At 38.6% G+C, this 25,787-nt stretch overlaps 1 protein-coding gene across 3 annotated transcripts in view; it reads right to left on the reverse strand.

The window, feature by feature from the left end:
• The window catches only part of BANK1 (B cell scaffold protein with ankyrin repeats 1), a 320,699-nt gene that overhangs the window by 24,014 nt on the left and 270,898 nt on the right, over nucleotides 1-25,787 (reverse strand). For 2 of the 3 annotated variants that reach the window (XM_027543971.1, XM_027543969.1), the window contains exons 9-11: nucleotides 24,690-24,992; nucleotides 19,843-20,145; nucleotides 4,446-4,511 (exon numbers count right to left, since the gene is read on the reverse strand). In XM_027543971.1, the coding sequence (XP_027399772.1) occupies nucleotides 4,446-4,511; nucleotides 19,843-20,145; nucleotides 24,690-24,992 (672 nt within the window). The remainder of the gene's footprint in view (nucleotides 1-4,445; nucleotides 4,512-19,842; nucleotides 20,146-24,689; nucleotides 24,993-25,787) is intronic. The other variant, XM_027543970.1, reaches the window with a different exon arrangement.

The raw sequence follows: 25,787 nt of genomic DNA on the forward strand, positions 1-25,787 counted from the left end.
GAGAAGAATGGTTGGACAGAGTAAGCCCATTAGGTATTTGATTTTTAAAAAATTTTCTTTCCAATTGTTCTTTTTTTAAAAAAATCTTTATTTAATGTGTTACGATAGTGTGCCTGTTTTATGTTTTTGTTTCTTGGTGGAGAGGCATGTGCAATCCTAGCTTCCCCACCAGGGATCAAACTTGCACCCCATACATTGAAAGGTGAAGTCTCAACCACTGGACGGCCAGGGAAGTCCCCCTTCCCAATTATTCTTGTTTTTTTCTCTAGATTCTGATTTCAGATTGCAGTCATCAGGAAGGCTTTGCTTTTTTCTTTACATTTTGTAAGATTTAATGTTCCTCTATCCTTGAAAACAGAACAATATTCTTTTCCATTCTGCTGAATTACGGATGTCCGCAGTTAAAGGAACCAAGAAATGAACTCCTTTAAGTTGACTAATCAAAAATATCATCAATAATTGGATTGAAATATCTAGACAGAAAAGTTCACACAAAAATTCAATTAAAATTTTCAGTATCCTAATCCCCAAGAATTAAAAAATAAATCAAGTTATCATTGATCTTGAGGAAGCAAATTAAGTAACAAGACATGGACAGATGTTAACCCAATAAAATATATTATAATTTAGGTTCTTGTTTACTTTCATCATTCCCTCTGCCCCCTTTCTTCTGAGTAAACAAGGGATTACTCTTCTATACTTATGGTAGAATAATAATAGATTTCATACAGGCTTCCAAAACATCAGCAGCCTTTCCTTATATTGCTCTCTGTGGGACAACCAGAGGATAATACATCAGGCATTCTGAGATCCCTTCCTTACACTTGCCACTTGTTACCTTCTTCCATCTCCTGTGGCCTTCTTAACATCATCCCCTTAATTCTAACATGATTTAATTAAAGTATGATAATTGAATAATTTGCTAAAAATGCTTCATGGGAACTTTCTCCCAAAGAGCTCAAAGCATCCCCTCTCTTTATTCTTTCCAGAGTTCTATGAGATGTGTGGAGGAGTCCAGATAGGAATAATCTTCTCTACTTTAATTCTTCAATAACTGTTTGATCCAAGCTGTACAATGGTCTCACATGGAGTTCTGCAACTATTTCTTAAGAGAGCTAAAGGCACAGTGGGAGGATAACAGTAGACTTAAAAAGATATTTCTTTCCCTTCAAAATAAGAAATCATTAGATATAAAAAACTTCCCAGTAAGGAGTTTTTTGCATATGAATTTATAAGCAGTATATCCAAGTGATTTGTGGGAGACTGGAAGTTCAGGCTAATCATGTGCTGCATTCAAATACCATGTATTTGTTGCAAGAACGATATAAGCACAATGTCGCTGTCATGAGAAAAGCCACTTGACGTGATGGGTGAAGATTATTCATTTAAGGACACACCTTTCTTTGGAGGATGATCCAGGGCATCCCAGGACCAAGTCCATTGAGGTTATGTATTCAACAGGTCGACAGGTGTTAGAAGTTGGTGCAACCAGTACCTCGCCATTTACATAATGGAACAAAAAGAGACTATGGAAGTGGTTAGTGGCTGCTGGTAAAATAACTTCCAGCTTTAAGGTCTCTCTCAGTGATTTACAGGTAACAATTTTAAGGTAACATTACTTGGAGGCCTTACAAATAGCTGAGAAAAGAGAAGCTAAAGGCAAAAGAGAAAAGGAAAGATATACCCATTTGAATGCAGAGTTCCAAAGAATAGCAAGGAGAGATAAGAAAGCCTTCCTCAGTGATCAATGCAAAGAAATAGAGGAAAACAATAGAAAGGGAAAGACAAGAGATCTCTTCAAGAAAATCAGAGATACCAAGGGAACATTTCATGCAAAGATGGGCTCAGTAAGGGACAGAAATGGTATGGACCTAACAGAAGCAGAAAATATTAAGAAGAGATGGCAAGGATACATAGAAGAACTGAACAGAAAAGATCTTCATGACCCAGATAACCACAACCGTGTGATCACTCACCTAGAGCCAGACATCCTGGAATGTGAAGTCAAGTGGGCCTTAGGAAGCATCACTACAAACAAAGCTAGTAGAGGTGATGGAATTCCATTTGAGCTATTTCAAATCCTGAAAGATGATGCTGTGAAAGTGCTGCACCCAATATGCCAACAAATTTGGAAAACTCAGCAGTGGCCACAGGAATGGAAAAGGTCAGTTTGCATTCCAATCCCAAAGAACGGCAATACCAAAGAATGTTCAAACTATTACACAATTGCACTCATCTCACACGCTAGTAAAGTAATGCTCAAAATCCACCAAGCCAGGCTTCAACAGTATGTGAACTGTGAAATTCCAGATGTTCAAGCTGGATTTAGAAAAGGCAGAGGAACCAGAGATCAAATTGCCAACATACGTTGGATCATCAAAAAAACAAGAGAGTTCCAGAAAAACACCTATTTCTGCTTTATTAACTATGCCAAAGCCTTTGACTGTGTGGATCCCAACAGACTGTGGAAAATTCTGAAAGAGATGGGAATACCAGACCACCTGACCTGCCTCCTGAGAAATCTGTACTCAGGTCAAGAAGCAACAGTAAGAACTGGACATGTAACAACAGACTGGTTCCAAATTGGGAAAGGAGTGCATCAAGTCTGTATATTGTCACCCTGCTTATTTAACTTATATGCAGAGTACATCATGAGAAATGCGAGGGTGGATGAAGCACAAGCCGGAATCAAGATTGCCAGGAGAAATATCAATAACCTCAGATATGCAGATGACACCACCCTTATGGCAGAAAGCAAAGAGGAACTGAAGAGCCTCTTGATGAAAGTGAAAGAGGAGAGTGAAAAAGTTGGCTTAAAGCTCAACATTCAGAAAAGTAAGATCATGGCATCTGGTCCCATCACTTCATGGCAAATAGATGGGGAAACCATGGAAACAGTGACAGACTTTATTTTCTTGGGCTCCAAAATCACTGCAGATAGTGACTGCAGCCATGAAATTAAAAGATGTTTGCTCCTTGGAAGAAAAGCTATGACCAACCTAGACAGCATATTAAAAAGGAGAGACATTATTTTACCAACAAAGGTCCATCTAGCGAAAGCTATGGTTTTTCCAGTAGTCATGTATGGATGTGAGAGTTGGACTATAAAGAAAGCTGATGCTTTTGAGCTGTGGTGTTGGAGAAGACTCTTGAGAGTCCCTTGGACTGCAAAGAAATCCAACCATTCAATCCTAAAGGAATCCTAAAGGAAATCAGAAATTCATTGGAAGGACTGTTGCTGAAGCTGAAGCTCCAATACTTAGGCCACCTGACGCCAAGAACTGACTCACTGGAAAAGAACCTGATGCTGGGAAAGACTGAGGGCAAGAGGAGAAGGGGATGAGGGAGGATGAGATGGTTGGATGGCATCACCTACTCAATGGACGAGTTTGAATAAGCTCTGGGAGTTGGTGATGGACAGGGAAGCCTGGTGTGCTGTGTTCCATGGGGTCACAAAGAGACATGACTGAGTGACTGAACTGAATGACTTTGGAGGGACGTTATTTCAGAAGTGGGTTGAGGTTAAAAGCATCAGTACGTGTTCTTTGATTATCAAGCCATCCAGCACTACCTCCATTTCTGCCACCTTTTATATTCTGCATTTCTGAATCTTAACCAATGCCTTATTATCAGAAAAATATTATTATAAATCACCTGCTAGAGTCTCTCTTTTCAATAGGAACCAAGTGTATCAGAAAAGACTGGAAGCAGCCACCTCCTATGGAACCAGAGGAAAACATTCCTCCTGTGTGAGATGCCTCAGTAGCTACAATGTTTATTTCTTCTCTGCATTAGAAATAAGTATTTAGGAGGGAGGAGGGTTCAGGATGGGGAACACATGTATACCTGTGGCGGATTCATTTTGATATTTGGCAAAACTAATACAATTATGTAAAGTTTAAAAATAAAATAAAATTAAACAAAACAAAACAAAACAACAAAAAAGAAGAACATAAAGAACAAAAAATGTGGGATTCAGTGCCTAAGGCAAGAGAACTGTGAGAAAAGGGTACAATCTTTGCCTGGAGTTCAACGCAGAGCACAGAAAACCCATGGTGGTCTCCTCTGGGGAATCAGTCATCTGGCCCTCCTACCAAGTTAAGTTCTAGAGACTTCTCTCTCAAGGTCTGTGAGAATTTGTCTTACTTGACCCTCCTAGAGCTGTGATAACAAACAACATCATCAACATCACCACAAATATCCTCATAAGGCCTTTGTTAATTTCTTTCCTTTTGTTAATTAAAATAATTTGCTTTTATTAACTAAAAGAATTATCTTGCCATCATCTTTTTATGGAAAAGTTACTTTGGGTAAGACAGTGACTTAAGAGTAAAATTAATCAAGTACACAGCTGTTTACTTCTATCTCAGGAGACTTTAGTCAGTATTCATAAAACTTCTTTAACTCTTAAAGATTATTTAAAAAGCTGAAGTTCATATCAATACCTTGTTTCTTAGGACCGTGCAACTTGTCACCATCAGATTGTCTTCTGGCAGCTTTTTGTTGAAACACTGTAAAAAACAGAACACATATTTATTGAACAGAAACATTAAAAAGAACATCCTGTAGAAGACTCTAGGAAACTAGAATGCAATACTTCATTTTCCTTAGTAACAATTCCTGAATTGTATTATTTTTTTAGTAGGAGGATTATTAGATTTACAATCTTCTCATTTGTGCAGCTTATCAGTCATTTCAAAAAGCCTCTTCTTTGCTCAGAGTAGTATAATACTGATGGAACGCCTCATTAAACTGTTTAAATCAAGATATGATTCCATTTTGATATCAGGTAAAGATAAAAGCTGCATTTTGTTAAAAGTGATTAATGGTAAAATCACATGAAAAATTCCATTTGTATAGAAATTACTCATGCTGACTTTTTGGTGATAAGCAAGGATAATAGACTGTTTCTTCTTAAACAGATGAAAAGACTGCTGTATTTCACAGATGTAATAATAAAAAAGACACTTTATTCTTGCATCATCTAGCTAGACCTCAGACCTATTAAAGCAGCTTATTCGAATTACTTCATTATCTGAAAAGTGCTTTGTTCTCATTTATTATTTCTCACACAGAATTCTGTGAGACAAGTCAGCATTACTCACCCCATTTTGCAGATGAAAGATAAGATTGATTGTTTAATATTTATTGAGTACCCACAAAGTTCTGTATACCTTCTGGCATTTGTTAATGGAAAAGTCTATAGCCTTTAGAGCTTGATTCTAGAAACTGAACATCCCAGAGTTCCATTTATTTTTAATGCGTAGGCTAAACTACAGAGTTTGGGAACTGCAAGAGGCCTTGGAGGACTGATCCAATGTCATATGTTTACAGATGAGGAAGATGGAAATAACTAACATTTAAAAGGGCTACATAATATCGAAACGATCCCAGAACTGTTGCTGGTGGAGATGTGAGTTGGACTCTCAAGGCTTGCACTTCAGTCTATTGCGTGGTTCTTCACAGCACTGCTGCCTCTCATCTTCCATAATCCATAACTGAGGACATACTGTTCAGGGAATATAACTGATATTTTATTACCTATCAATGGGGTCTAATCTTTAAAAACTGTGAATCACTATATTGTACATCTGTAACTTACAGAACACTGCAGGTCAATTATTCTCCAATAAAGAAAAAGAATTAGAAATCACACAAGGAAACAAACCACAGTGAGACAAAGTCAGCAAAACAGCATATCAAGAACTAAATGTAATGAAACACTCTGAAAGAAACTGTAAAATAAGTATGTTCTGTCAAAAGAAAAACAGCAAAGAAGGAGCCCTAGAGAGAGGATTAAAAAGAACCTTAGGGTTGGACTCGGAGAAGGCAATGGCACCCCACTCCAGTACTCTTGCCTGGAAAGTCCCACGGACAGAGGAGCCTGGTGGGCTGCAGTCCATGGGGTCGCTAAGAGTCGGACACGACTGAGCAACTTCACTTTCACTTTTCACTTTCATGCATTGGAGAAGGAAATGGCAACCCACTCCAGCGTTATTGCCTGGAGAATCCCAGGGACGGGGGAGCCTGGTGGGGTGCCGTCTATGGGGTCGCACAGAGTCGGACACGACTGAAGCGACTTAGCAGCAGCAGCGGCAGGGTTGGACTTTCCTGCGGTCCAGTGGTTAAGACTTCACTTAACCACTTCAGTCCCTAGTCTGGGAACTAAGATCCCACATGCCACGTGGTGTGGCCAAAAAAAGAAAGAACCTTAGGGCATTTCCCACATACTTGTCTCTGCTCCCCTGAACAGCTGCATGGGAGTCCCTGGGGTAACCCGACGGAGGCACACAGGAGTGGGAGTGTTCCAACTGGATGGATGGTGCTTGACCACTCTGCCTGGGAGCTGCATCCCAGCAGTATTTTGGCTTCTTTGATTTTATTCTTTAAACTGATCTAATATCAAGGTCATATCTGTGATGAATTCAGATAGCACTTTATGAAATTTAAGGAAGTTCCCTTTGTGTGTGCATGCTAAGTCACTTCAGTCGTGTCTGATTCTTTGCGACCCTATGGACCGTAGCCCACCAGGCTGCTCTGTCCATGAGGATTCTCCAGGCAAGAATGCCTGAGTCCTCCAGGGGATCTTCCTGACCCGGGGACTGAACCCACATTTCCTATGTCTCATACATTGGCAGGTGGGTTCTTTACCACTAGTGCCACCTGGGAAGCCCCAAGAACATTCCCTAAACCATATCAAATCAACTGTTATTTATTATGCATTTATACTTTGCAAGCTGTTGTCAATAGAAAGGGTACCCTGCTCTACTGCTGCTGCTGCTAAGTCGCTTCAGTCGTGTCCAACTCTGTGCGACCCCATAGACGACAGCCCACCAGGCTCCCCTGTCCCTGGGATTCTCCAGGCAAGAACACTGGAGTGGGTTACCATTTCCTTCTCTAATGCATGAAAGTGAAAAGTGAAAGTGAAGTCACTCAGTTGTGTCCGACTCCTAGCAACCCCATGGACTGCAGCCCACCAGGCTCCTCCATCCATGGTATTTTCCAGGCAAGAGTACTGGAGTGGGGTGCTATTGCCTTCTCCAACCCTGCTCTACTGTCTTCCTTCAAATAGGAGAAGCAAATATACTTTAAGTGTATGATGTGTTTAAGAGAAATTACACACATGAAATAACATTTTTGGTTGAAAATCAATTTTCTGCTTCAAGTCAGTATTTGGAAAACATGCTAAATATAACATACTGGCAAGTTCTGGGATTGTGGCTTACATTTTTTTCTCAAATAAAATATACTGGTGGATATATGGTATATGAATATATTTTAGGATAATAAAAGTATTTTTATGAGCGGTACTTGATTTTTTTCATTGGCCAGTTCTAAAAGTCTTGAAAACATAAAACACTTTTGAAATTTTAATAACATGCAGACACTCTGGGTTTTTTCACCAATATTGTTAAGACAGAAACTGAGACTGTCTCAGACAAAAAAACGGTGTAATATGGAATCATTAAAATGAATAAACATCTGAATCCAAAGATAAAGTCAGAAAACAAATTTGTCCAATAAAATGCACATTTACTGATAAGCTTTAAGAACTCTGATAAATTGTGAAGCTATGATAGAGTACTGGTAAATAGAATTACTTTTTCCAGCTTTTGGCATTAATTTGTTAAAAATCACCTTATATTTTGTTGAAATACATTTTGCTGACAATAAATATCCAGACTTTGTGAAATATAGGAAATGTTAAACAGGTAAACAGTCTCAGTTTCTAGATTGAGAAGTTACAGCAGTGTATTTAATGTTGATATTTAAGCAGCTATTTTAGCCATAACATCGTGAAATGGGATGTAGGATTGGGGTGGGGGATAGGATGCTCTGAGTAGGATGATGATGAAAGTGCTGATCACAGAACTCTTTAAGAGAAGGATAGGCACTAAATCATGCTCCATGGTATTGTTGTTGATTAGTTGCTAAGTTGTGTTTGACTGTCTGTGACCCCATGGACTGTAGCCTGCTAGGCTCCTCTGTCCATGGGATTTTCCAGGCAAGACTATTGGAACGTGTAGCCGTTCCCTTCTCCAGGAGATCTTCCCGATTCAGGGATTGAATGAATCCACATCTATGTTGGCAGGCGGATTCTTTACCACTGAGCCGCTGCGAAGCCCCTCTATCTGTCTAATCTGCCTTAAAATTCCCTCCTAACTCATTTCTGGCTCCATCCACTACAACTGTTTCCCTCCTTCCACCTAGAGACAAACCTCATTTCCTTACAAAGCTCAATTAGCAATTAACATATTTCCAAACACACCATTTCTCATTGCTATGAAAGTTAGGAGGTGTTTTTGAATATGAGTTTATCTTGGGAAGATACTTATATTAACTTGTTTCCTGAAGAAAGAGCCAACCCACCCAAAGGATGCCCAGTACAAACATGCATACCAAGGACACATGCTCTATTAGCCTTGAAAGAAAGTGAAGTGGCTCAGTCGTGTCCGACTCTTTGCAACCCCATGGACTGTAGCCTACCAGGCTCCTCAGTCCATGGAATTTTCCAGGTAAGAGTACTGGAGTGGGTTGCTGTTTCCTTCTCCAGGAGATCTTCCCAACCCAGGGATCGAACCCGGGTCTCCCGCACTGCAGGCAGACGCTTTACCATCTGAGCCACCAGGGAAGCCCATCTATTAGCCTTAAGAAAAGATATAAATTCCGAATTTGTTAATGTTTCTTTTTACAGTAAACATTAGCTGAAACATTTAAATTGTGTCTGCCAGCAAAATCTTGGTCCTAGAAAGCTTTATGCATTTTAATCATAAAATGCATAAAGTTTATAGGAGACAACTAGAAAACCCATGTTATAGGGAGAACCAAACATTGAGTATGGATCACTCAGGTTTAGATTTGAAAGTATTATTTTTGTACAATAGGATTTGTGGTAAGATGAGAGTCTGTTCTAAACATATAGTAACTGAAAAAAATCTAAATACCAGAATGGTAATCAACTTGGGACAGTGGAAGGAGTGTAGTTTTATCTTAATATTAACAACATGCATGACATGGGAAAATGACTTTTTCCCTCAGGCCTTTATTTCCTTTGCCAATGAAGTTAAGGCTAAGATGAGATGATCTCTAGGGTCTTACTTAGTTCTGACATGCTAAAATGCTACCAATTCTTTTTTCCCAAGCCCGCCCAGGCCAAACAGCTCCTGGATAAATTCTTAAGTGCACATGAATTTAAATAAAATGCATGGTTTTGAGGAAGCAATTCTTTTTAGTGGAGGTTTAGACGAACAGAAACAATAGAAAGTTAAGTCACAGACTAATGTTAGTTTTTGTAATATATGGGGGTGGTCCTGTTCCCATGTGTTTAAGATCTTGGAGAATATTATTCTTGACAGTATTTTATTGCATCAACGTTCAAATGATGCTGTCAAGGCAATTATGACATAACGTCAATTTTGATGATTCTCTGACCGAGTGAAACCTTGTTTTTCTCTTCCTACCTAAAATTGGAATTTAAGAAGAAAGAATAATGAATGCATTATTAGTACCTTTCACTACCTTTAAACATTAAAAAAGTCCATAAAGGAAGAAAAACAATTTTTGAGGCTCAAAATAATCTCAAACAATGCAAATGCCCCAAATACCAACCCATTTATTTTAAATGTTGGTAGAATGACTTCTATAAAATTTTCTCTAGAATAGAAATGATACTGAATGGGAAAAATTTGCATAGTATTAAATATTCAAAATGTTAAGCAAAGCAGAACTATCAGAAGAGCAGAGGAGGAGGAGAAAGTGAAATATAACGAATTCACTTGCACTATTTGTCTTTGCAGGTTGCTTCTGCAGGAACATTCTTCATGTCAACCTCATTAGTGGCCTATTTCAAGCAAACAGATTCTTCCAGGGCTGCCCTTCTTTGAAAATCTGATAAAGCTTATTTGGAATTATTTTATAAGTGGCTAAGGTAATGGAAAGTCTGTGCAATAGCCAAGTGCATTCATAAAGAAATGAATTATAAACCACAAAGCCCTTGATGTTTCATGCCCATTAGAAGTGTGACATGAAATGTTGTTTGGAGCTGTATACCTATCACTGTTGATAGTTCCTGAAACCAGGGATTTGATATAAAATGAAATATACAGATCGGTATTTTGCTTCAGGTCCATAGTATAGTAGCATTTATTAATCGCTCAGCCAACTTCATTAGATTGGTAACCATGTAGCTAAGTGCTGTGCTAGGTCCTAAGGATGCAAAGGTAAACAAGACGCGGTCAGTTTTCATTCTGTCCTCCATTTTTGGTGTCTTATTTTAAGCAAGAGTCAAACGTGTCATTAGTGCCTACTGATGAGAGGACAGAGATGAAAAACAGGCAGGAAGGGCAGGGGCCATAATGCAACCTCCACAGCCCTACTCTGCCTGCCTTGTTCCCCAATCTGTACCCTGAGCATGCTAATGACAAAAAGGCAGAGTGAGGTAAAGTCAAGCAATGTAAACAGCTCCTGTCTAGCCAGCAAAGGCAGGGAACAGAACGTTCTAACCCTGTAAGTAGTCATGCTCACTAATCAAATCGAAGCTCAGGGAAGAGATGCAGCCTCTTTGCAAATGGATCAAGATAGACTGAGCACTCCAGTCAGCTTAAAAGCACCATTTCATTCTGTTAGCAATAGTCGTGGGTTGCCAATTTCAACAAATTTATCGAACGCAGGTCACCACATTTGAATAGGTTGTGAGGGGTGGCATGGTCACAAACAGAAATAGTCACATCAGCTACGTGATATGAAGGCCTTTCATCTGAAAGCAGTTTACTGACTGGCAGACATAGAGCCAGGAGTTGTGGGATTCTGGGGGGAGAGGAGGATGGTGAGGATCTACAAATGGTCAGCCAGCACATGTGAAGTCAGGTGGTTACAGCATACTTGGGAGACTGGTGGTGATGGGAAGTTGGAAAGTACATATCTGCATAAAGGAAAATAGTACAGAAATTCTAATTCAGTGGAAATATCAATGAATGCTTTGGTTTCTTAAGGAGAAAACATTAATTTTCTTTCCAGTTTGTAATGGAAACTTTTAAGTCTGATCGATGTGTTCCCACCAAAATCTTCTCCCAAACCAGGAAATCTCACTATAAATTACCTTTTCTACTTCTAAGGAACTTAATTTTTATTTAAGTAGAATACAAACTGCTTTGATTTGCATATTTATCCTTTTTGATGCAAATAAGAATATTTCTGTTCTTGAAATGTTTCTTATTAAGGAAGTTGGGACATTCAGAGAATGACAGCAGTTGGTTTATGGAATTCTGTGTCATTAGAGCTTGAGTCCATTATAATGAGTGTTTAGCGAAGTCTCACTCCACTACTGGGCAGGCAGGTCTGTCTTCCTTTTGAACCAGGCAGACAACATTTATTGAATACCTACTGCTTACAGAGCACTGAACTAGGGGCTAATTTCTTCCCATAGGATTTCATGTGGACTCACTGTTTGACTTTACTTTTTGAACATCTGTATTCAATAAAAAAGGATATTAGTGTAGACATTAGTGATGTCCCTAGTAATTTTTCTTTTGTTTCAAAGGGAAGTGGTTTGGGGACTTCTCTCGTGGTCCAGCGGTTAGGGACATTGATTCTATCCCTGGTTGAGGAACTAAGATCCCACAAGTTGCAAGGCCAAAAGAAAAAAATGAAAAGCAAAGAGAAGTGGTTTGGGTTGTTAGGAAGTCACTGCTATCCTCTAGAAGCTGTGATGAGTTTACCTTTCAGTTCTCTGGCTTCTTTTTTGTTTGTTTTTTTACTTTCTATCAGGAAATATTGCTGTCCTAATAAGTAACTGGGGCTTCCCTGGTAGCTCAGATGGTAAAGCGTCTGCCTACAAAGCGAGAGACCTGGATTCGATCCCTGGGTCGAGAAGATCCCCTGGAGAAGGAAATGGCAATCCACTCCAGTATTCATGCCTGGAAAATCCCATGGGCCAAGGAGCCTGGTGGGCTACAGTCCATGGGGTCTCAAAGAGTCGGACACGCCTGAGCGACTTCACTACACTAATAAGTGACCAGTAAGACTGGGTCACTCTCACTCTGAATAAACATTAAATACTATTTCTGCCAATAAGATTCAAACCACAAAAATGTAGATTGAAAATTTCAAAAGGACAGGGTTATTTGAGATTTTCTTGTTTCTTATGGTGGATCTGTATTGCTATAAACTTCCCTCTTAGAACTGCATTTGCTGCGTCCCATAGATTTTGGAAAGTTGTGTATTTATTTTCATTGCATTTTATTTTCTGACTTCCTCTTTGATTTCTTCATTAACCCGTTGTTTTTTTAGTAGCATGTTGCTTAGTCTCCATATGTTTGTGTTTTTCCCATTTCTCCCCTGTAATTGACTTCTATTTTCATACCATTGTGGTTGGAAAAAATGCTTGATATAATTTCTATCCTCTTAAATTTGTTGAGACACATTTTGTGGCCTGGCATATATGATAGTAACATCTATGTCTTAGCCATGACAATCAAAAATGTCTCTAAATATTGCCAAATGTCTCCAAATGTCTCCTGGAAGTCAAATCACCACCAGTTAAGAACTACTACTCTAGGTCAATCAGGCTTCTTATTAAAATACAAATTTAGCAGAGATTCTAGTGTAAAGAGACACAGATTTGATCCCTGGGTTGGGAAGATGCCCTGGGGGAGGGCATGGCAACCCACTCCAGTATTCTTGCCTGGAGAATCCCATGGACAGAGGAGCCTGTCAGGCTATAGTCCATAGGGGCGCAAAGAGTCGGACATGACTAAAGTGATTCATCAGGCACACAGAGTATTGTACTTTAAGGGGTAAAGACCAGAATTCCCAGTGTAAGCACAACTTGAACTGTTCCTTTGCAGAGCTGCACCAGTACCCTAATCCATATCTTACAAACAGATGATACATATGTCCTTCTATCTTGAGAACACCTGTGATATACTAAGTCCTGAAGATAATGCTTTGGACAAAGTCACTGGGCTAGAGAATAGAATGCAAGGCACTTGATCTAAGGCTTACTTTAATAGATGTGCCCATATGTCTTCACTAATGAGGATAGATAATAATGCTAAAGCTGAAGCTCCTGATTTGTATCAAAGTATCAAAGCTCCTGATACTTTGGCCACCTGATTCAAAGAACCAACTCACTGGAAAAGACTCTTATGCCAGGAAAAATTGAGGGCAGGAGGAGAGGAGGGTGGCAGGGGATGAGATGGTTGGATGGCATCATGGACTCAATGGACAGGAGTTTGAGCAAGCTCCGAGTTGGTGAAGGATAGGAAAGCTTGGTGTGCTGCAGTCCATGGGGTTCAAACAGCAGGACATAACTTAGTGACTGAATAACAACAATGAGATAGAAGCCATTCCATTCTGTCACATTTACAATGATATAGATTAATTTTCCTAAGTGATTCTACAAGGCTTTTTTTTTCTTCTTCTTCTTCTCTGCTTGCATTTCAATTGCATTGGACGTGATCAATTTCAAGTACAAGTGAATTGCAAGTGGAAAATTTCTGAGCAACTGAGTTGTACTTGACATTTTAGGGTCCCAGTAGCTGAGTAGCTCTCAAAAAGGTCATATACAACTTTGTTGCACTGTAAAATGCCAAGGGTAACTCAGTAGCAATTGAGAATTGAAAGGGAAATTATATTCTACCCCAAATCAGCAACATAGACTCTGAAGAATGATCTTGGTTTTATTAATTGTGTGAGGGGAAAATGGGAAATTTTTCATTGACGTTGAAAAATTTTCCACAATAGGCAGTTATCTCTATGCATGATTTATGGATATAGTTTTATTATCAATCTATCTATACTATGAAAAGTTCTCACTTTGTTTCCTTGATTAGCCTTAAATCAAGAATTCTTTCACTCAGGATTGTAAATCCTTGTCAATTCCTCTCTATTCTTTAAGCTTGATGAATCTGATCCTTTTCAATGTTATAGGGAGCAAAAGATGGAGAGAATATGGTATTTAGAAGCAGGCAGACTTCAAAAACTTTTCATTAAGAAAAATGAGTTATTCTTTTTTGGTTGTTAACATAAAATTAGGTTTAGTATAATAAGAATAGAATTTTAAAAACCCAGGAACATATCTCTTGATAAAACAAACCATGGATTCAATTTTGTATTAATAAGCTACATTTCTGTGGACAGGGGACAGTGGTGATGGTAGAAATAGATGTTCTGTCTGATATGTCATGCTGCATGAAAGAAATTAGAATGCTTAGCTGTAAGTGAATATTCTAGAAGTTTGTCCAATTATGTATGGGCTCCCCTCTTCAAACTAGGAGTACTTAGAATACTTAGTTTAAAATGGGAAATTTAGAAATTAGTAAATTGACATATTCTTCTGATCATCCTCTGTAGTGCTAGTGAGGCCTCCTGTTCTACCCACATTGATGTGGTTCTTGTCCCTTTTGTCATTTATTTGTACTTGCTTGTGTGCTCCGTCACTTAAGTTGTGTCCGACTCTTTGTGACCCAGGTCTGTCAGGCTCCTCTGTCCATGGGACTCTCCAGGCAAAATTACTAGAGTAGGTTTCCAAGCCCTCCTCCAGGGGATCTTCCTGATCCACAGATCGAGCCCATGTCTCTTGCATCTCTGCATTGGCAGGTGGCTTCTTTACCACTTGAGACAGCTGGGAAGCCCAAACAATCCTTAAGGTACATAGTGTTTCTGTTCCCAACTTACAATGAGGAATTTGAATCTCAAGTATATGAAGTTTTTTGCTTAGGTAATATCAGCTGAATCTGAATCCTACCTTCAAAGCAGTATTGGGAAAACCCAACTTTCCTCCTGGGCTTTTCTTTTCTGTGTGTCTCCTCCATCTCACACCACTCTCACCCTTCATTTCAGACACTTCAGGTCACCAAATGTGTGGGCTTTTCCCCCCACCAAGTCCTACAACACTGTATGAATATACCACAATTTCCATCATTCTAATTCAACTCTGAGAGTATCTATCTGGACATTGTGTCAGATCAACGGATTAAGAGCTCAGTCCCATAAACCTGCTTCCATTCTACTGCAGGTGCCAGTCCCAAGGTTTCCTACAACTTCTGTCTGATTTGATTACAGATTGGAGGTTCTTACAACCTCCCTCGGGTTCTATTAAAATGCCGGAGTAGCTCACAGAACTCAAGGAAACACTTATTTCCCAGTTTATTGAAGAATATGATAAAGGATAAAGATGAACAGCCAGATAAAGAGATATATAGGGCAAAGTCTGGGAGTCTCTGGCACAAAAGAATCTGTCCCCATAGCATCTGGGGGCACGCCTCCCTTACTATGTGTTTGTCAACCTGGAAGCTCCTGAAAACCCATAATATAAGCACTTTATGGAGGCTTCCCCACACAGTCATGATTGATCTTTAATCCACTTTCAGTCCTTCTCCCTTCTCTAGAGAGTAAAAATTTCAAGCTTCTAATCACTTGGATGGGGCTTCCCCAGTGGCTTGGTGGTAAAGAATCTGCCTGCAATGCAGGAGATGCAGGGGATGTGAGTTCAATTCCTGGGCAAAGAGTCAGTCAGACATGACTAGGCAACTAAACACACACACACACACACACACACACACATTCTATTATCCCACAAAAGCCAACATGATTTTCCTGTATCTCTCTGGTTTATTTGCCTAGTCACTTTGCTATTACTTTCTTGAGTTTTTGAAACAGTAAGTTGGGCATCTGCATTCTTCTTCCATCCCCCACTCCACACCCTTCTCTTTTGGCTACGTTAACATACCCCAGATGTGCCAACATTCTGCTATTGCTTCTGTGCTCTGGCAAGAACTAGAGCAAACTAATATTCTTCACATTGAATGGATGGCTTTCTGGGAAATGGTGGATATTCTATTTAATAGAGTTGCCTGAGCTAGGAAAGAAAAAAGGAAGCCATGATGAAAGACATTTATCCCATGAAATGCAAAGAACATCAAAAAAGAACTGGCTGATGAGGTAATGTTTTCCTAATGTGAGAACAATATGATCAACAATCAATAGCATAAAAGGAAGAGGCCAGCAAGGATATCCCAGTAAAAGAGAAAAGGAAGAAATAATGGAAAGAGACTTTTATGACCTCATTTATAGTTCAGTTTTTGCTACTGGTTTGAAATATAGGGAAAATAATCATGCTGCTGCTAAGTCACGTCAGTCGTGTCCGACTCTGTGCGACCCCATAGACAGCGGCCCACCAGGCTCCTGTCCCTGGGATTCTCCAGGCAAGCATACTGGAGTGGGTTGCCATTTCCTTCTCCAGTGCAGGAAAGTGAAAAGTGAAAGTGAAGTTGCTCAGTTGTGTCCGACTCTTAGCGACCCCATGGACTGCAGCCTACCAGGCTCCTCCATCCATGGGATTTCCCAGGCAAGAGTACTAGAGTGGGATGCCATTACTTAAGCACAAAACAAAAACAAAATAAATCACCTAACAGTGATCCCTGTCTGCATATAACACAAATGCTGTGAGAACAAATTTGATTGTGTAATTGAATGAAAGATTTCCTGTAAATACCGACAGGAGTTGGACTTGGGATGAGTAGGTGAGATAAATAGCCTTTAAATTTCTTAGAAACTCAAGATTTCTAAGATTCTTTAAAGTTCCTGTGTGTCTGTATAAAAGACAAATTGTACCATGGTTATGTAGGGGATTTGAATTATTAATACACAGAAAGAATTTATCATGTGGTTCTTAATAAAACTTTATGTAATTAATAAACCTATGAAGGAGAAGGAGAACCATCCCTATGCTCTTACAGAACATGGAGCTTGGTTGGCAGTCTAAAGCAGGCATTGCTTCTAATTCATTCTTCAGTGAAATAAGGCAATCATCTATGATGAACAGTTTGTTCTTGGAGAAAGTGAATAGAAGGACCATGGCACACAAGGCACAGTGGGCGAAAGGAGTTTCAGGCATTGGACTGAACACGGGGAGAACAAGTTCAATAGTGCATTCCGAGTGGTGAAACTTCCCAGTCTTCTTCCCAGACTCTGATCTCAGAGTGCTGGTAACTGGGTATATAAATTAGGTTACAATTAGTTGGAATTTATTCTAGATATATTGAAAAATGGAAAAATAGATCTATCAAAACTAACACTTTGGGATAATTCAATGAAAAAGCTGGTTACCCACTGCCCTACAGTGCAGTCCCCAAGTGAGCAGGGCAAGTTTCCATTTAGGTTTTGGTGCTTCATTCTTCAACATGAAAGCATAGTGAAGAAGAGCCACCTATCTGATGGAGGTATCAAGAGTTCCAGACCAAACAGACAAGCAACGAGGAAAGATAATACAGATGATATGAGAACTAAAGAGAAATAAATATCACAGAAATTTATAAATTAGAATCAAAGCAAAATGAGACAAAAGCCATGACAAAGAAATTAAACTCCATTGCCCCCGCTACCAGTAAACAAAGAGAAATGAATGATACAGAAAAAATAGAACACAAGAATGAATTCATGGAAAACAAGAATATGACAGTTGACAGAAGGGAGAGAAGATAAAGAGCAAAAAGTAGAGAAACCCTATGGTCTTTGTGGTCCTGAGAATTCCCTAAAGATTGAGATGCCAAAGATGATGTACCTGTTGAAAAATTTCTAGAATATAACCAAATTCTTTCATTAAATTATATGTCTATCTTCTCTCTTTAAAAAAATATTTATTGGGATTTAAAAACTTTGTCAAAGAGCTAGTACAGTTGTCCCTCAGGTTCTGCAGGGAATTAGTTCCATGACCTCCTTTCTCCATACCAAAATCTGCAGATGCTCAAGTCTCTTTTGGGCTTCCCTAGTGGCTCAGATAGTAAAGAGTCTTCCTACAATGCAGAAGACTGGGGTTCGATCCCTGGCTTGGGAAGGTCCCCTGGAGAAGGGAATGGCTACCCTCTCTAGTATCCTTGCTTGGAGAATTCCAGGGACAGAGGAGCCTGTTGCAACAGTCCATGGGGTTGCAAAGAGTTGGACATGACTGAGAGACTAACACTTTCACTTTTTAAGTCTTTTTTATAAAGTGGTACAATATTTGTCTATAACCTATGTACATTCTCTTGTTTACTGCAAATCAACTCTAGATTACTTATAATACCTGATACAATGTAAATGCTATATAATTAGCTGAACATACAATCTAAATGCTATGTAAGCAGTTGCCCTGCAGGCAAACTCAAGTTTTGCTTTGTGGTACTTTCTGGAATTTTCTCTTACTGAATATTTTTAAGGTGCAGTTGGTTGAATCCTTAGATGTGGAATCTGCTGATATGAAGGCCTGTATGTAATATCCTAGAGCCACTATGTTAGACAATGTGAAAAATTCTAATTACAACTTATCCCTTGCCTTAATAATCTAATAATTGTTCCAGCTGACATTTTATTTTAGGTGAAATCTTTATTAATTTGTTATTGGTTTCTATTTTTTTAATAGTGTCTTGAACATTATCAGCATATCACTGTTAAGTAGGTGTAAAACTATAGTGGACAAACTTGCTCAATTTTCTTATACAAATCTCTCAATACATACTGTTTACACAATAGAATGGCTTTTTTTGCACATACTGATCACAGATGAATAACTGTGTTCTTTTTGAGTGAATCTGTGGTATATATTTAAATGTTCTGCTTGTGTACTTCGTTTAGATTATTTGAATGTATAATAGATTGCCTCTCATCTTTAGTTGTCACCCAAACATTTTGATTAATCACAAATATTTTATTCAAAAATCTCTAATAAAAGGTCAAATTGTACTATATATTTATTTGGATAGCTGTTGCTTAGAACACCTCAAAGATGGAAACAATGGTTTACTTCACACTTTCAGTCCCTAGGGTGGTATCTCGGAGAAGGCAATGGCAACCCACTCCAGAACTCTTGCCTGGAAAATCCCATGGGTGGAGGAGTCTGGTAGGCTACAGTCCATGGGGTCGCAAAGAGTCAGACACGACTGAGCGACTTCACTTTCACTTTTCACTTTCGTGCATTGGAGAAGGAAATGGCAACCCACTCCAGTGTTCTTGCCTGGAGAATCCCAGGGATGGCGGGCCCTGGTGGGCTGCCATCTCTGGGGTCACACAGAGTCGGACATGATTGAAGCAACTTAGCAGCAGCAGCAGCAGTAGCAGCAGCAGCAGGGTGGTATCTAACCCCAAATGTAGGGTTAAGTGCGTGTGTCTGTGATACACTGATGAATAAAAGTCATGTCTTAGACACCGGTGACTCATGGAATGCACCAAAGCAGAGTACACAAGAATGTTAGAAATAATAGCAAAGTCAACACATCCTACTGGGGTTATAGATATAAGAAAGCTTTAAGGATTTTTTTATGTTTTTTATATTTATATTTAACTGAGAATGACAAAGAATTGAAATCTAAAATGAAGCAAAAATTCTATCATGGATGAAGTGAATCTTAATCATTGGGGGTGAAGTACAATTATCAAAGAAACTGGCGTTGCATATCTAAGATTCTAGTATTCAAAACTGTTTAGATTGTTTAAGTTATTGTGAATGGAAGACGGGCAAAAATTAAGGTACCTATGTTTTTCTTGTGTTGCATGTTATTCATGGGAATTGAGCTTGCTCTTATAGAATTATGGAAGAAGCACCAAAGAGTATTTCTTTGCACATACTATGGCTTCATAGTCAAAACTATCCTTCTTAGTGAACAATTACAAACCAGAACCCCACACATTGTCCTTATTTTCTTTATCCACTGTGTGTTTAAATTAAATAATGGGCCAACACAACTTAACTATGACTCTAAAACATACTTTTAATCTTTGAGGCTTTAGATCCTACCAAAAGACAGGACATCCTCCAAAAACACACACACACACACAAACAGTAACATCAATAACAAAACAAATTACCTTGCTCTATGTAAGGTGTAGTTTCCTCTTTTGGAGGGATATTTGTGGGTCGTGGTGTGGGGGCAGGAGGTCTGTTCATAATGAATGAACGACTTCCAATTTTTTTCTTTATACTCCTATTGGCCAGTATTGTGTCATATTCACTGTCATCAATCTCAGCAAAAGTGTATGGGTCTTCCTCCTGTTCCTGATCCTTTTCATCTTCTTTCTTTTCTTCTTCGGAATCACTTCCTGTTTCATATCTTGCACTGAAATCACACCAACTTTGACTTCTCTCCATTTGGCCTTCCAACAATTTCCCTGCTTATAAAATATTTGAATGGTAATTATTTATATTTTATACAATATTATTGGTGTCCATTTGTCAGTTGCTTGAATTTCCACCCCCCCAAATAATTTGCATATTACTCTATAAATTCCAAAAAGAGAAAAGTGAATCATGTAATTTACTAACATATTCTCCTTCAGTCTGTAATTGTTAACTTCTTAGAATAAGTTCGTTAAAGACATGGCATTCTTTGAAAACATACAAATAGGCATATAACTACTTTCCACATAGAATATGAATGATTTAACATCAGGAAATCAAATCATAAAACTAAGCCTCAAATATCAAATACTTTGAAAGCTTGTGTTTTTCAAGCCTAGTGTTCTCAAAATTTTTAAAAAAAATTTGAAGTCATTTTACCTTTTATAGGGATTGAATCAAGTATTTTGTCTAAAATTGATTTCTCTGAAAATGACAGAGGAGAATAGCCAAAAGTACCATTGTTTAGCTTCTTATACTAAGTCCCAATCCGGCTCTCTTGATTTCTATAGCCCAACATGAACTTCATTCCTTGATAAAGGATATTGAAAGTAGGGTTCATGAAATAAAAGATGGCATAGAAAATCAATGGCTTGAAGATTAATTTTCCAAGAATTAATCTTTTATGGTTAATAAATAGTCTTTATTCAGTAATCTTTTATGGTTTTCACATTCAGCAAAATATTTACATATTTTTATAAGATCATATTAAAATATTCTAGCAGCAGTTAATTTGGAAGACAAAGATACTATATACTGTGATCAATTAATAAGTTGAAGAGAATCTCGCTGGCTCTCTCTGCCAGACGATGAGAAAAATCTTTTAAATGTGTCCTTTTGACAAGTGTTAAAGTATTAACAAACACAATAAAAATGGAAATTATTTCAGTTATTGACTGAAAAATTGTTAGTTCTCTGTGTTGTTCTGAGATTCATGCTCATGAACTAAGGAAGAATTAGTCTCCTTTCTGTTTAGTAAGAATCTGATCAAAAATTTTTAGCTTACTTAATGGATATTTTAGTGCGAAAACTTAGGAGGTAGGGAGAAAGACAAACAGTTAAAAGCAGAATAAAAAGGTATTATTATAAGAAGATTCAGCAACTGTTTTAGGTAGACTCATGAGGAGAGACCAAAGGAGAGCCCAAGACCACCTCCCTGCCGAGTCTTAGCTTATTTCAGTTAGTTTAACCCAAGAAGTATGGATGCCAACATGGCTGGCATTAACTTTAAAATGTCCAAGACTTTCCTTTTCCCTTGTGAATAATATGGTTTTGAGATTCTGACTTCATGGCTTCTGTTTCACTGACAGCATCCTAGGTGAAACCAGATTAAGTGTGTGGGAAACACGTGTAGTGTTTCATTTTTAGCGGAATGTGTCAACTATCTTACTTTTATGAACTGGTTTCTGGAGCTGTTAACTCTCTTTGTTTCTCCTCCTACCTCCTTTCTCAACTCTTTCTAAAGTTGGGCTTGCACTAGAAAGAAAACATTTCACTTTTCATTTCCCAGTGTATTAGATTATACTTTTCATGTTGGAGTTGGATCTGAGTTTTCTCAACTCAGATTGCACACTAGTAAATAATGATTAAAATATATCACTCCTATAATCCAATTTTTGAAATAATTGGGAAAGAATGTAAAACAAAGATAAGAATCCTAAAAGCCCAGGAAACCTGTCCATGGAAGAATTTGACACATTCTAATTACAAGCTCTAGGGTCTTGGATCTAAATCAAAGTGATCACTCAGTTGTGTCCAACTCTTTGCGACCCTATGGACTATACAGTGCATGGACATCTCCAGGATAGAAAACTGGAGCGGGTAGATATTTCCTTCTTTGGGGGATCTTCCTAACCCAGGGATTGAAACCAGGTTTTCCACATTGCGGTTAGATTCTTTACCAGCTGAGCCAGCAGGGAAGCCCAAGAATACTGGAGTGGATAGACTATCCCTCCTCTAGCAGATCTTCCCGACCCAGGAATCAAACCAGTGTCTCCTGCATTGCAGGTGGATTCTTTACCAGCTGAGCTACCAGGGAAGCCCAAATCAAAGGGGGATCATAATGACGGTTGCCTTGAAAGTTTGTTGTGAAGATCCAAAGAGACAGGATGTCAGTTATAAACAGAAAAGTGTTCTATGAGACTGTTTTCTCCAATGAATATGTTCATGAATCGATCATAAGAAATTTGATGCTTAGAGCATTCATGAGGTGGCATCTCTTTATCAGTGACTTGAAGGCAGGAAAAAACTTGTACAGAACAATTCCTGAAGCTATCACTAGCTAAAGTCTCCAGCGAAAAATAAGTGGGAGCTTCTAGTCTTACTTTCAAAGACCTCAATCAAAAATTTTTAAGAAAAAATATTGGCATTTTACTTTTAATTCACTTCCAGTATTAGCCCCATGAAAAAATATGATATTAAAATTGTGCTCAGTCACTCTGTTGTGTCCGACTCTGCAAACCCATGGACTGTATGTAGCCTGCCAGGCTCCTCTTTCCATGGGATTTCCCAGGCATGAATACTGGAAAGGGTACCCATTTCCTACTGTAATTAAAAGTAACACTGCATTGAAAATGTAATAATACGGTTTTTAAATAACAGGAGTGAGTTTTTGTATGATGTTGCTTTTTATATTTAGTACTCTTCAGAAGATATATAGGCCAACATTATACTTGTGGTCCTAGATATCTGGTGAAAATTACTCTCTGTGGAATAACTTTTAACCTCCTAACCAACATACCATATATGGAAATTCACATTAGAAAAAACAGGATTTAAAATTTTATTTAAACTATTTAGCTCCCTTTAAAAAGTAGCTAAAAATTAACTCCTTTAATAGCTTTAACCTGATATAAGACATCCTTGTTTTCTTAATAACTGATTTTAATAACTACATAAAACTATTCACATCTATAAAAGTGGGAAAAATACACCAAAACTTTGTTGTCAGGGCTATATTCAGTGGGCTTGCAAAGAGTCAGACATGACTGAGTGACTGAGCATGCACGAAAGCAAGCAGATACTAATTTACATCTCTCCCCCCACTCCCAATATTGATATACCTACATCCTTGATCTATCTCAGCAGTCTATAAGAGCTCAGCACATAGTAGGTAATCAATACGTGTTTGTTGAATGAGTGAATGAATCGAGAAAGTACCCACTAGGTTTCCCGCACTTTTCATTAAGATACTTTCCATCTCTTATAAAGTGCATAATCTTAGTAAGGGTTTATGTTGATTAACTTGAACCTTTATAGGGATAATGCCTTCAAGAACACAAATGCTGAATTTCATGGTTTCAAAATTCACTTTTTAAAAATAGTCTTTAAAGACTTTACAGCCTTCTAGGACTTGACAACTCAAGTACAGTGACAAATGGGGCTTTAATAATAGATGCTTCTTTCATCCTTATTAAATTTTCTCTGTAAGAATATTTTATGAATTTGGAAAATAAACATGAAAGAATGATCAGTAAAGTGGGTGGTAATTAGTGACTGTAGGAGTGAGCAGAAAAGTCTGCCAGGCTGTGGAACATTCCAGGAAGATAAGCCTACCGTGGAAGCTCCCGGGGATGCTTCCTGCCCCTCACCCCCACTCCCACTCCCACCTCTGCTGCTACACAGCTTCGTTCCTGCATCTGGGAACAATGCTATCACAGTCATTTAACTGTTCTTCCATTTTAGCAAGACAGAGTGCTTTTAGACTTTGGTCTCAATGCACAGTGTGATAAACCCTTTACCACTTGCTTCCCCTGCAGCTCCTGACTGAGGGACTGTGCCCAAGCTCATTTTCAAATCTGTAACATATTAGCCTTTCTCTTTTGCCAGAAAACTAAGAGTATTTTTAAAACCCAAAGTTGTCATTTACTTTTCCACATGGTGCTTGAGGTTCGTTTTATGTGAAGAGTGACAGACTCCTTCCAAATTTTCTTTCTTTACTTACAGAAAGCTTTGAAATGAGACTTCTTTCCTGGAAGGAAAAAGCAAGAAAAAGAGAGAGGGAGAGAGAAGAGGAGTGAGGGGTAAGGAAAGGTAGAGAGAGAAGGACTAAAGGAGGAAAGAAGGAAGGGAGGGAGGGAGGAAGGGAGTTAGTGCTAGGTACCTCTTAGCTGATTTCTCAGGTTTTAGATCCGGAGAAGGCAATGGCACCCCACTCCAGTACTCTTGCCTGGAAAATCCCATGGACGGAGGAGCCTGGTAGGCTGCAGTCCATGGAGTCGCTAACAGTCGGACACGACTGAGCGACTTCACTTTCACTTCTGACTTTCATGCATTGGAGAAGGAAATGGCAACCCACTCCAGTATTCTTGTCTGGAGAACCCCAGGGATGGCGAAGCCTGGTGGGCTGCCGTCTATGGGGTTGCACAGAGTCGGGCACGATTGAAGCGACTTAGCAGCAGCAGCAGGTTTTAGATATTAAAGAACAGGAGGAAAGTTTCTTTTGGTTTTAAATGGTGATCTTTGTATAGCTTCACCACTGCTATACTGTATGCTGTGTAAGCGTGTCAAAGTTTCAAAGTTGTTTTAAACTTAAACTTACCTTGTACTGGGAAGTGAGGTTTTTCCAGTTGGAAGGCAGTGGTTACAGGTCGTGGTGGGGGGAGAGGTGGTCTGGGGCACACAAGGGGCTCTTGGGAATTATTTTCAGGGTTGTCTCCGGGAATGAACACATACAAGTCATCGTACTGGTTCTCACTCTCACTGTCCACCTCTGGAGGGCCGTGCTCTGCCTCCATGCCTGATTCATGCTCTTCTTCTTCCTCTGCTGTTTCATTCACTTTGGCTTCTTCTGACCTCTGCCTGTAAGGCCAGCTTTTATGGTGGAGATCTGGGCTCTGTACGGCTGTTTATGATAAAGATTGTAGGATTTCATTTAAACACTCCATCTGGAGGCAGTTAATGTTTTGTAACTTGATACAGAAGTGGTGGTAATGTTAATTAAACTTTTATCAACTGATACAGGAGAAAGCTAACAAACGCGTAGTTTTGGTGAATAGCCATTGTTGAGCTTTTAAAATATTTACCGAGAGAGCTCCATTACATCCTGCTACTTCAGTTTATGACACTCTCATACACAATAATAATATGTAATATTCTGATATTACATATATAATAATATTGCAATTCTCTAAAGTTATTGTTTGAGCAGATTCAGTATATGACTGCATTACCATATTTTTAGTAGACAACAATATAACCAACCTAACAAGTAATAAGTAAGTGATGGAAAAGGTAAAGACAAGGAACAAAAATCTTATCTTGCTTATAAATACTGTGATCAAATGAGTCTGTGATTCTTAATTATTTAACATTTATCACCAGATGACATCTTAATTCTTAAAAATACTATTTGATAAAGTGTTGATATTTTTCCATTGGAAATGCATCTAAATTACCAACAATAGGTAAATATTTTTTCTACTTTTAAAAAAATTTCTACTTTTAAAATTTTTTTCAAAAATTTTAATTAGAGGATAATGCTTTACAATGTTGTGCTGGTTTCTGCTGTACATTCTGCTGGTTTCTGAATAAGCTATAAATATACACATATCCCCTCACTCTTGAGCCTCCCTCCCACCCGCTTATCCCATCCTTCTAGGTCATCACAGAGCACTGAGCTGAGTAGGTAAATATTGCT

Source organism: Bos indicus x Bos taurus, chromosome 6, assembly GCF_003369695.1.
Source record: "Bos indicus x Bos taurus breed Angus x Brahman F1 hybrid chromosome 6, Bos_hybrid_MaternalHap_v2.0, whole genome shotgun sequence".
NCBI lineage: Eukaryota > Metazoa > Chordata > Mammalia > Artiodactyla > Bovidae > Bos > Bos indicus x Bos taurus.